Genomic DNA, 12,811 nt, shown 5'->3' on the forward strand with positions numbered 1-12,811 from the left:
TTCATAAATATATCAGTACATGTCACAAATGTCAAATCAACAAACAAACGAAACATACAAAAGAACAATTAGAAATTACAACAACACCTACAAACGTTTTCGAAACAATAGAAATTGATACCGTAGGTTCTCTTCGTCCTTCAAATGGATTTAGATATATTCTCACAATGCAATGTGAATTAAGTAGATTCATCATTGCATATCCAATAGTAAAAAAAGAAACACATACAGTAGCTAAAACATTAATTGAACAACTAATATTAAAATTCGGTTTATTCAAAATACTCAAATCAGACAGAGGAACTGAGTTTGTAAATGAATTATTTACAAAAATCACAGAATTATTAGATATAAAACAAGTATTCTCAACTCCTTACCACCATGAAACAATTGGTACAATAGAAAGGAATCATAGAGTCCTCAATGAATATCTTTTAAATTTTACTGAAGAAGAAGAATGGGACAGATGGATACCATACTATGCTTTTGCATATAATACCTCACCCCACATAGACACTGGCTATACGCCACATGAACTCGTTTTTGGCAAACTACCCTCACTTCCTGATGAAAAACTCAAGGATGATATAGGTAAATTCAATTTAGAAAATTACGCGAACGAATTGAAAGCTCGTCTCAAAGTATCGATTGAAAAAGCTAGAAAGTTCACACATGATGCCAAAATTAAAAGACAAAAACAAACTAATTATAATAATAATCCAATTAGGTTAGAAATAGGAGATAAAGTATTAGTAAAATCTCAGAATAAAAGAAAACACACTAGCCCATACATAGGCCCCTTTGAAGTAATAGATATTAATGGCACTAATTTAACGATAAATGACGGTGAAGAAAATAAAGTAATACATAAAAATAATACAAAACATAATTATTATTAATAATTGTCATCAAATACAATTATTATTATCTATATATAATATTAATAACTTTATACAATTCATAATCTTTATTATATTAATCATTAGTAAACAAAAATAGAGTAAGAAAACTTCATATAAAAATAAGCACAATATATGTAATGTAATATGCAATTACTTCAATTATCATTAATAACTTTTAATTATAAATAAAAACTTATTACATGTTAGTTTTGCAAGTTCAAGTTCTATTAAAGAAATAATGATATAATAAATATACTTCAAAAAAAAAAAAATTTTTTTTTTCTTTAAAGAATAAGGGTGTAATGTGATATGGGTATGAGACCACACATATCACAAAACATTCAATTGTTCTAAATATTTTAAAGTAAACATTGACACAGTTCTATTTTGATAAAATTTATGACAAACTATTGTCAGGAAATATGAGCCTTTATTTTGTCATTACTTTGATGACAAATAACTGAGCCGCACATTGCACCATATGTGCAATATGCATAAGTCAAAACTGTGTCAATAGAATAAACGGTTTCAAGTGAAACCATATGTAGAACACTTGCATTAGTTAATAGTACACCATTTATTGATAAGTTATGTCTGTAAGAATATTATATACGTCTAATTTGGGTTAACCAATTAGACGCAAGTATTATAAGTATTAACCAATAGAATCAATACATAAGATTCTATTGGAAATTAGTTGTAAGAAATTATGTTAGAGTTAAGAATAAAAATTTAATAAAATGAGTCTCTAATGAACACTCAAAACGACCTGTCTTTGATTTTTAAATAATACGATTACAAAAATAAACATTAAAATTATTACAATATGCACACTGTAGCTTTTTTGTAAGCTCTTCGACTTCCTTGGCATATGTATTCGACGGTTTGGAATTTTGACGAATATTCATCAACTTTGCAGTGACGACATCAACGGATTCGCCTTTAACTTTCTTCTTTAGAGATTCTGTTACTTGTGGTATCGTCGTTTCTGATCCTGTGATAAGATTTATTGCTGCTCCTTTTAGTTTTGTCTTTATTAGGTTGATTGCAACTACGTCATTGCCATCATTGACACTGCTAAGAAGTTCTAGTGATGCTACAAAACTTACCAAATTTTCGGGAGTACCATCAAAATCTGATACGATTTTAGATGCGATTCCCAAGAATTCTATTGATGTTTGTGGCATTTTGTTAGTGTCAATGTTTTCTGGTTTTATTAACGTGTAGTTATATGAGATTTTCTCATGTATTTTATCAGGCAATTTTATTTCTATGCCTTTTTTACAGAGATTTTTAAAATTTTCTCTCTGTTATTTATAAAAAAACTTTCGGCTTGTTTTTTATGTTCTAAAGTAAGCCGCGAGTAATTTACGTTTAGTATTACTCGTATATTCTCTAAACTATGAAGGAGGATGTTTATGTGCTTTTCGATTGTTTCTGATGTCGTGTGCCTATTAATATTTAGGCTTTTATACGACTTGTCAAAAACTTCTTTATGGGCACTGATTTTAATTATGATCTGTTGCCATTCCATCTACCATTAGGTGATGGTGATTATAGGCAATTGATCGAAAGAAAAAGTAATTGGTTGAAAAAAATTGATTGAAAGGCAATTGATTGGGGAAAATAGAAAATAGAATTTTGTGGAAGTGTAAACAAATATTATACACTGTCTAAATTTTGTGCAACTGATATTGCTCTCGTGTATTTTTTTTTAGTGCGTTTTTGTGTAATTGGTATAATTTTATTGCCATTTGTGAAAATGGTATTAATATTACGACTATAAGATACCATGTAATGTCCCCCTTGTTATCTAATATTTCTAGTTCATTCACCACATTGGCTTGTGGCCTGTCGAATTTAGCTTTGGGACCGCACATATATTTTGCTATCTTGTTTTTCTATTTTGCTATCTAAAGGAAATGCTAACATGGACATGCACTTTAAGAAAACATAGAGGTATATACATATAAAATTGTAATTATATATGTAATTATATAAATATATAATTATACGTAATTGTAATTATATATATTTTTTTTTTTTTATTTTGTTTTTATTTTTTTAAATAGTGTAGAAAAATATATGAACATAGTATTTACAAAATACGATATAAAATTAATTAAATAAATCAAAAGTAAATTTAACATTTTCGGTTAATCAGATATTTTATAAAAATTATTGAATCTTCGTTATTTTAAATTATTAAATTTTTAAAGTAATGTGTATATTTGAAAAGCCTTAATTCTTATAATATTCAATAAGCACTTTAACTTATTGAATATTGCTTATTGGTTATAGATTAAGCACTTGAAACTTACTCTATATAAAGCAGAATTAGGTTTTCGACAAGAATCAAAGAATAGTTTTTATTGATTGATTACTTTCTTTATTGTTTCAATTTCTTTTATACAATTTTTGTGCAATAATTTTATTAATAATAATTATACCTCAGCAACAAATTAATTGGAACACTATTAATAATGCAAAATGCAAGGTTGCATATTTCACCGTTGCTCCAATTAAGTTGTTGCCTCAGCTTAACATAAATATTCAAAATAAATTATTTCACAATTGCTAAATTGCTTAAAATATAAATTGAATGACACAATTTAACAATGTGAAATAATTTATTTATTACTTAATTTCTACCTTAACATTCTCCCCTCCGTTGAGTGGTATAATAATAACTCAACTACTTATACTTCCACAACGAGCTGTTGCCGTCTTGGGGTAGGTTGTGGATATGCTGTGGACTCAGATTGAGGTGAATCATCTTTTCGTCGGGTTTGTTTACACTTCTTCATAGATTTGTATATTATGTAAGTGCAACACAATGTCAGCAGTAAAATAGTTCCCACGTAACTAATTATATGGTGTGGTTGAGAAACTGGTTCGGCCTTAACTGAAAACTTATCCATAGCCTTTAACCTTTGATGTAACATTGATAGTTCTTTCAGTTGTGTCTCAAGATGATCGTCAGCCTTGGTGATGATTGTTTTTATTTCATTTGGTGTAGTTATGGATGCAAGCTGTTCTACGTGAACAAATGATGAATGAACTACAGATGGCAATGAGTAATGACCTTGAATTGTAACTAGATTGTTTCTTATTGTACATTCTGGTCGTAATGTTAAAATCCCCGATCCTTCTATCGTGACTTGATTTAATTGTGTTCCGCAAACAGATGACATCTCAGTTCTATTCACTGTAGCATATATTCATTGATTTGTTTGTTCCATTTTCGTCCAAACCATCTTATTGGATAACTGTGTTAATCTGCAGCTTGTTGTGGTTCGATTATTAAATAATTCTTTCTCACACGTATGAGTTTCTGCGTATCTGCCTAGTTTTATATGCTTTCTAGAACAAACATACACCGCCTTGTTCGGAATTTGACAATTATCTAGCTCATTTTCTCGCAGGGGAATGTATTGATCTCGAAATGTGTTTACTGCTATAAACGAGACATCACTTTTGATTGTTAAAATGGTGTTGTGTATAACTGTTGGTATAGGTAATATTCTGAATAGTTCCATGTCATAAGAATCTATAAGTGGTACCTTAATAACAAATATGATTTGTTCCTTAGTTACTGCACCAGATATTTCCATTATTTTGTAGAGTTGAACTAAATCATCTTGATTAACCGGAAATCGTCGAGATGGTGGAATATGACTTCTTATATGTTTAATCTCATTTTTGAGTTGTTGAGGTGATAACAATAGAGGACTTATTTTTCCGTGATGAGAGTCAATTAAAAAATTTATAATTTCCGCTTGTATTCTTTGCAAATTAGCACCCATCAGTGTCAATTGTATTGCAATTGATATGAATATCTGCGTAATTTTAATTTGTTCGGTTTCATTGTCGATTCGATTTAGTACTTGGCTAATTTGATCTTGAAGTTGACCAAGTTGACTATTAACAGTTTCTTCATCACGTTTAAGTATATTTAATGTTGAATCTATTATGGAGGTTTGATTCTGCAGCAATCTAGCTAGGTGGTTATCATCTTCCTTTAGCTGATTTATTGTTTGTGACATATCCTCTGCGTAATTTGAGTCCAGAACCCCAAATAAAGCCTTTGCCACATTTCCAACGAGGTTTATGGCTCCTCGTTTATCTCGTCTGTTGTTTAATAAAATCTTCTCCTGTAGGATATCATCTCTTGTATGCTCAAACGTACCTACGAGCGTGTGACAAGCCGAATCCTGCTGTAGTTTGATGCACAATTTATCTAGTGCAGAAATTCCATTAACGAATGTATTATATTGAGTCTGTACTGGAGCTAATTCATAATAAACAACCATTTTCCATTCACCTGTTACCATCTAAACAGTGCCCATATTTTCGAAGGAGAGACCAATACTTGAATTAAGCTGTGTTGTGGTTACAGGATTGCCCAATATAATTGGCAGAAAGAATAGTGTGAGAATAATTGCGAATAATGTTGTTTGTTGGGGCAACTTTATTTTCTTTGATGGAATTACCAAGGTATCTTCCTGGCTTATGTTTGAATGATGTTTTCGTTTTTCGTCTTTCTCTTCATCTTCTCGAAACAGTGGAGCAAGCAAATGAATAGGCCGTTTACAAATTCCTGCAACTATCTTCATTTCCACTACTCGTACCATGCCATCATCGCCTCGAAACACTTTCATAACACGACCTAAGGGCCAGTTTAGTGGAGCTGTATTGTCTTCTTTGATTATGACCATCGTGTTTTCTTTGACATTGTCAACAGGAACCTTCCATTTATGTCGCTGTTGTAGTTCTGTTAAGTACTCAGCGTTCCATCTTTTCCAAAATTCAAGTCTCAAATGAGAAACCAATTTCCACCTGGTAAGTAGGTTGTGATTTGTCCCATGAACATTGGTGTCTATAGGTGCAGTGAGTGGTTCACCAATTAGCAAGTGACCTGGTGTCAATGCGGCAAGATCGTTTGGATCTGATGACATTGGTGTTAATGGTCTTGAGTTCAATATTGCTTCAATTTCCACAATGATCGTTTCCAACTCTTCATAGGTTAATGAAGCTGTTGATGTACTTCGAACTAAATGATATTTAGCTGATTTAACAGCTGCCTTCCAAAGACCCCCGAAATGTGGAGTTCGAGGTGGAATGAATTTAAATGTGATTAATTTATCACTGTATGTTTGAACTATTTTATTTTGAACAGAAGTTCTACGTAGCAGTTCGGATAATTCATTTAATTTATTGTTCGCACCAACAAAATTTGTAGCATTGTCACAATGCAGCGTATTGCAATGTCCTCGTCGAGCTATGAACCTCTTCAGTGCACCAATAAATGCATCAGAAGTTAAGTCGCTCACCACTTCTAAATGGACTGCTTTTGTGGCAAAACAACAAAACACTGCTACATAAACCTTGTGTGGTCTTTTTCCTCTGATTTTGTAGTGAACCCAAAATGGTCCACAAAAATCTACTCCTGCATTGTAGAATGGCCTTGAAGGTTAAACTCTCGCTGGTGGTAGCTGACCCATTATTTGTTGAAATGTTGTTGGTCTGCTTCTTGTGCAGCGGACACAATGTTGAACCGTTGATCGAGCCATTATCTTTCCCTTGATGGGCCAAAATTGAAGTCGGATTTGTGGCAATAATGCTTGTGCACCACAATGCATGTTTTTTCTATGAACATCAACGAAAACACTTTTCACAATTTAATCATTATATGGCAATACCATTGGATGTTTGGTATCATAAGCTATAAGTGATGATGAAAGTCGACCTCCGACTCTTAGAATTCCGTTACTATTTAAGAATGGACTTAAACTGAAGAGAGAAATAGTTTTGTGCACTGTTCCATTTGAGTGTAATTGCTGCAATTCTTCCCTGAAATCGCTTTGTTGTATTATACGTATGATTACTTGTAATGATGAGTTCAACTCGTCTGGACTTAATATTAAAGAGGTAGTGTGCCTGTTTTCTTTGCCTTTGGAGTATTTTACAAATCGTAGTGCGTACGCAATGATTCGTTGCAATCTTGCAAACGAGTTTCTATAATTGATCTTATAGATGAAATCTTCAGTAATGCTGGTGATTGCTGAAGTTACGATTGAAGGTTGTGTTGAGCATTGCATTTCAAGCGCCCTCCTTTTGGTTTCAGAATGATCAGTTATAAGATGTTCCTGAGCAATTGGACCTGGCCATGATGATTCGCTTCCATATAAAAACAGTGGTCCAAAAAACCACATGTGACTGGAATGTAATTCCGTAGGTTGTAAACCCCTTGATAGGTGGTCTGCTGGATTTAATTTGGACCTTACATGACGCCATTGGCTTGCATTAGATATTTCATGAATTCGTGCTACTCTATGTGCTACAAATGTTTGAAAAATATTTGAGTTAGAGTTGATCCAGTATAATACAACTTGTGAGTCTGTCCATAAAAAGTATTTGTGGTTATCGTATGTAAGAACTTGTTTAACCTTCGCTAACAGTTGGGCTCCCAGAAGTGCTGCGCACAATTTTAATCGTGGAATTGTTTGCCTTTTTAATGGCGCTACTCTTGATTTTGAGCAAAGTAGCCGTACTATGATTGTACCTGTTTTTAGAATTGCTCTTACATAGATTGCTGCTCTTCCGTGTGGTGGCGGGATAAGAATACCACCTCAGTTTGTCTCTGCTTGTCGTAAAAGGCGACTAAAAGAGAAAATGCACAGGTTAAAGTAGAACTTCTACGATTCCTGGTAAGTCGTGAGGGCGCACAGGTCAAAGTAGCTTGCTACGATTCCTGATAAGACGACCCTTCTGCTAGCAGGTCGGCCCGGCATTTGCTCAGGCCCTGCTAAGTTGAGCAGCCTTCGGGAAGTGCGACTATCTATCAGGTCAACTGTCAAGCGATAAGTACGGTCATGTCTCTGCTTATCGTTTGACGCAGATAGTCGGGCGGGGTGAAGGAAAACACCCTTTTAGTGTATGAGCAGTGAGAATGATTGTATGAATGTGTGAATAAATGGATTGTCTGTATTAGAAATAAAACCCCCCAAACTAAGGTGGAACAGCTACGCCTTTAGCTTGGCTGCTGGGGTAGAAGCAGTCTTAGTAGCGAACTCAGGATACCTGGCGACCTCCTGTATTAAACAGCCTTACCTGTGCAATGCGAAGCTCTCCGCAGGTGGACATATCTCTCTTCGCAACTCGTGGGAATCAAAATTGATAAACAAATTCTAAATATACCAACTCAAGGCGAAGTGGTTGATGCTGATAAGGTGGACAATGAGGCCTCACAGACCGAGCTGATAGCCTTAGCTTCAGACACCACAACGCATGACGGTCATGAGACCAACAAAATGGTGGACGAAGAAGCCCCGCAAGAGGCTGATCCGTTAACCAAAACAGTTGGAAACATGACAAAGACTGATCTCGACTTGGCCGAGCGTATCCGTCTGAACAAGAGGGAGAAGCAGAAGCGAAGAAGAGAGAGGCAAAAGGCTGCAAAAGCCACAAGATCGGTTGAACAACTAGCCGATCGACTCAGCGGACTATCGCATGTGGAATCATCGCTGGAGGAAGAGCAGCTAGCAAAGAGGTATAAGGGCGGATGCCCGGAAGCTCCGACAGCAAGCTCAACTCCGTCAGCTAGAATCACAGGCGATAACTCTGATGGTGGACAACCAGTAAAGGATGTCAGCCAAGCTGAATCGACAGTCAAAGATCCAACCAGTGCACGAGGTAGAGTACCTTATCAGGCACTCAACCGACCCGCATTGGTTGGTAAAAGGACTGTTGGTCGGCGTGGTGGACAACCTTTAGCGGCTGATAACCAGAAGAGAACGCAAAACGGAACTGGGGTTAAAAAAGGCGGACAACCCATACAGGGTGTTAACCAACCAAAACAAGGCAGACAACTTATAACTGTTGTTAAGCAAGTGGGGCCCCAGACCAGTAGAGCGGACCATCTACCTAGCACAATTAAGGCTGCAAATAAACAGAATTACGGCAGGCGGGCAGTAGGAGACGCAAAGGATGGCCCTGCCCATAAGAGGTCCTATGCCCAGTTCGCTGGGACGGATCTCAATATGGGCATCACCGATTCAAGAGTCGAAGGACCTCTTGGCGAGAAACACTTAGTTGCTTTTAAAGCATCGTTGTTGAACGCCGTGGAGTCCTTAGATGGCGGAATAGGTGACATAGGGTTTGTTGGCAACGCTCGCCTTGAGGATGGGTACATTACCATTAAGTGTAAGAACCAACAGTCAAAGGCATGGCTAATCAGCACGGTAACTAAGTTGGAAGGCCTTTGGCCTGAAGCTAAGCTGACGGCTGACACGCTAACGGCGTTGCGCAACGAAAGAAGATTACTTATTTTTGTGTACGACTCTACTGTAGGCAAGGAAAGTATTCTTAGCAGACTGCAGAAGCAAAACAGCTGTGTTAAGGACACTTCAAAGTGGAGAGTTACTAACTTCAACAAGTTTGGCGAGGAGAGCAGTGCTGGCGTCAGGCTCACAGTGTGGTGCCCGAAAGAAGACGCGGAGGTGATTAAGACCGCAGGGGGTAGGCTCAACTGTGGTCTTGATCAAGCCAAAGTGAAATTCTAAAGGGATGCACGACGAGCAAGACAACGCCTCTGATATGGGGCTAGCGGGTCTGTGTAGACCGTTAGGGAGGCGGGTGGGACCATACCAGAAAAACATAAAGGTTGAACAACTGAATATTCATCACAGTAAAGCAGCATCAGCAATGATCCTGCGACACTTTGACGAAGAAAAGTTGGACATACTACTGATTCAAGAGCCCTGGATTGTTCAAAACGCTATTATGGGACTTGGTACATCAGTTGCCACGCTGTTCTTTCCACAGGCAGCTGGTAAAATAAGGACATCCATAATGGTGAGGAAGGGGATACAATGCATCCAATTGCCTCATCTATGCTCACCAGATCTTACTACGGTAAGAGTAGGGAGTGATGCAAATACTTTTATCGTGGCGTCAGCCTATCTACCATACGACTCTACTGAACCACCTCCCAGTCAGGAGGTAATCAGACTGATGGAGTATTGTAGGACGAAAAGGCTAGAAATTGTCATAGGATGTGATGCGAACGCACACAACATTGTGTGGGGTAGCAGCGATAATAACAACAGAGGGGAATCTCTCCTCGAGTTTGTTGAAAAATACAATCTGATGATTGTAAACAGGGGGTTAGAACCTACCTTCGTTGACGCACGAAGGTCAGAAGTTATTGACCTAACCCTGTGCTCAGGCGCAATGACACAGAAAATTGAGAAATGGAGGGTCGCTGATAGACTAACAATGTCGGATCATCGGGCTATACACTTTGAACTACTCTGTCGTCCGAAACGCACTAATAGTCAGAGGCTAGTAAGAATTCCTGAGAATACTAATCAGGTAACTTACTTGACGTTGTTGACGGAATTATTACAAAACAGGCCGTTGAGGAAACTCAAGACCACATGGAATGTAGAGACAGAAGTCAAAGCAATTACTGCTGCGATGATTAATGCATTCGAAAACGCTTGTCCCCAAACTAGCATTGCAGAAAAGTCATCGACACCTTGGTGGAGTCAGGATCTTGATGTAATAAAAAAGGAGACAAGGAAAGCCTGTAATAAATACATGAGGGAGAAGAACTCCGAATCATGGGACTTGTATAAGGCCAAAAAGCGTGAATTTAAGAAAGCACTACGCAACCGGAAACGGGAGTCGTGGAGGAATTTCTGTTCGAGCATGAAGGGGACCTCTGAAGTAAGTCGGTTACAAAAGATGGTCACCAAAGATCCGGTCTCAAGACTTGGTTTAATCCGAAAGAAGGATGGTACAATGACGGAGACAGTAGGTGAGTCATTGAGTACTCTCATGGAGATCCATTTTCCAGGAAGCTTCAAATTTGATTATCACTGGCCATCTCCCATAAGGGGAATGAACAGAGAGGAAAGATTTGATGCAGAACGGATAGTGACCATAAATGCAGTTAGGAATGCCATTTTGACATTCGCTCCATTTAAGTCACCGGGGTTGGATGGCATATTTCCAGCACTCCTGCGATGGGGAATTGACCTGCTCGCAGTTAGGCTCACGGAGATATTCAGGACGTCACTGGCAACAAGGTACGTCCCTAAAGCTTGGAGAGAGTCAAGGGTGACTTTTCTACCAAAGCGAGGAAAAAAGGATTACACAGAAGCAAAGTCATTCAGGCCAGTTAGCCTTACCTCTTTCATGCTTAAAGCTATGGAAAAGGTAATAGTGGACTATCTAGAATGCACCACGCTAATGAAATATCCTTTAAGCAGATGTCAACATGCCTATAGGGCGGGGAGATCAACAGAGACTGCCCTGCACGAAGTCGTGAGGGCAGCTGAGAGAGAGCTGACTTCAGGAGGCATTTCAATGGCCATCATGATGGACATCGAAGGAGCCTTTGACAAAGTAAGCTTTGATAAATTAAAATCTGCTCTAGCTGACCGAGAAGTCGGTTCAATCATTATTGGATGGATAGATTTCATGTTAAGGCAAAGAGCAGTAAACCTACAAAATGAAAGACATAGACTGAGAGGCAGAACAGTCAGAGGCTGCCCACAGGGAGGGGTGCTTTCACCATTTCTGTGGAACGTGACCATAGACTCTCTACTTCAACCGCTTGACTTCAAAGGCATACAAACAATTGGGTATGCGGACGATATAGCACTGATGGTGAATGGCAAGTTCCCAGACACCATTAGAAACGTGATGAGAGGTGCTCTCAAATGCGTCGAAAAATGATGTAGGGAACAAGGCCTGGCCATCAATGCCACGAAATCAGACACTATCCTCTTCACGAGGAAGAGAAGTCTGTCAATGGAGCCCTTACAACTTTTTGATAATAACATTCGCATATCAAAGTCGGTGAAGTATCTAGGTGTTATCCTAGGTAATAAACTGACTTGGAATGAACATGTGGATGAAAAGATCAGGAAAGCGAAAAGAGCTCTATTTCAATGTAAGAGAGTGTGCGGAAGACGATGGGGGATATCCCCAAAATCGATGCACTGGATCTATACCATGATGGTCAGACCTATTATAACATATGCGTCAGTTGTCTGGTGGTGTAAAGTTACCCAAAAGACAATAAAGACGAAGTTAGATAAAGTCCAGCGACTAGCCTGTGTTGGAATAACAGGCGCTATGCGAACTACACCAACACCGGCATTAGGGGCGATGCTAGGCTTGCTTCCGTTGGATTTACATATAAAGAAAACGGCGGCACTGGCAGCAATTCACATGAACCGGAGCTCCACGTGGAACAACTTCGGAAAATTAGTGGGCCAACGTAAGATTCTTGATCTCGTCCAGGCCGCGGTCAAGGAAACGCAGATGCCATTGGCGACTATGAGGAGGGTCTATGGGGCAAAAGTGTCCTACAGAACACTGATAGTAGACGGCCTTCTACATAATGAATGTGGAAGGAATGACATTTGCATATTTACCGATGGCTCCTTAATGGATGGCAGAGCTGGTGCTGGGGTTTACTCGAAAGAGCTAAATCTAACGTGCACTCTACATCTAGGAATATATGTTTCCGTCTATCAAGCGGAACTTATGGCGGTCTCTCATGCTCTGGATCACCTATTGGATTGTCAGGTATATCAGAAAAAGATTCTGATAGCGCTGGACAACCAAGCAGTTATCAAAAGCATGCAAAAGACATACATAACTAACAGCTTAGTACAAGAATGTGTAACGAAGCTCATGGAATGTGCTCGTGGAAATGAGATGACGATCATGTGGGTTAAAGGACACATCGGTATTGAGCAAAACGAGAAGGCAGATGAACTTGCAAAGCAAGGATCAAGCCATAATTTCAGTGGCCCGGAGCCCAGAATACCATTGGAGTACAGCATGACGGCAGCCTATGTCAATAAGTGGATAATCTCACTTCATCTTAA

General features: G+C 38.1%; 2 protein-coding genes across 2 annotated transcripts; one reads left to right on the forward strand and one right to left on the reverse strand.

Moving 5' to 3' along the window:
* Window positions 1-4,123: 4,123 nt before the first annotated feature.
* On the reverse strand, window positions 4,124-5,215 carry LOC119666030. The gene has a single exon (XM_038075292.1). The coding sequence runs from the start codon at window positions 5,213-5,215 to the stop codon at window positions 4,124-4,126; it is 1,092 nt and encodes a 363-aa protein (XP_037931220.1).
* Window positions 5,216-9,470: 4,255 nt separating this feature from the next.
* Window positions 9,471-12,319, forward strand: LOC119666031. Its single transcript, XM_038075293.1, has 2 exons — window positions 9,471-10,725; window positions 12,219-12,319. The coding sequence occupies exons 1-2, from the start codon at window positions 9,471-9,473 to the stop codon at window positions 12,317-12,319; spliced, it is 1,356 nt and encodes a 451-aa protein (XP_037931221.1).
* Window positions 12,320-12,811: the final 492 nt, after the last annotated feature.

This window comes from Teleopsis dalmanni, chromosome 1 (genome assembly GCF_002237135.1).
Source record: "Teleopsis dalmanni isolate 2A chromosome 1, ASM223713v2, whole genome shotgun sequence".
Taxonomy (NCBI): domain Eukaryota; kingdom Metazoa; phylum Arthropoda; class Insecta; order Diptera; family Diopsidae; genus Teleopsis; species Teleopsis dalmanni.

Coding starts and splice junctions, on each gene's coding strand:
- LOC119666030 (XM_038075292.1), bottom strand. CDS start 5,215: ATGGTTGTTTATTATGAATTAGCTCCAGTACAGACTCAATATAATACA.
- LOC119666031 (XM_038075293.1), top strand. CDS start 9,471: ATGCACGACGAGCAAGACAACGCCTCTGATATGGGGCTAGCGGGTCTG. Junction 10,726..12,218: donor TACAATGACGGAGACAGTAG/GTGAGTCATTGA, acceptor GATCTCGTCCAG/GCCGCGGTCAAGGAAACGCA.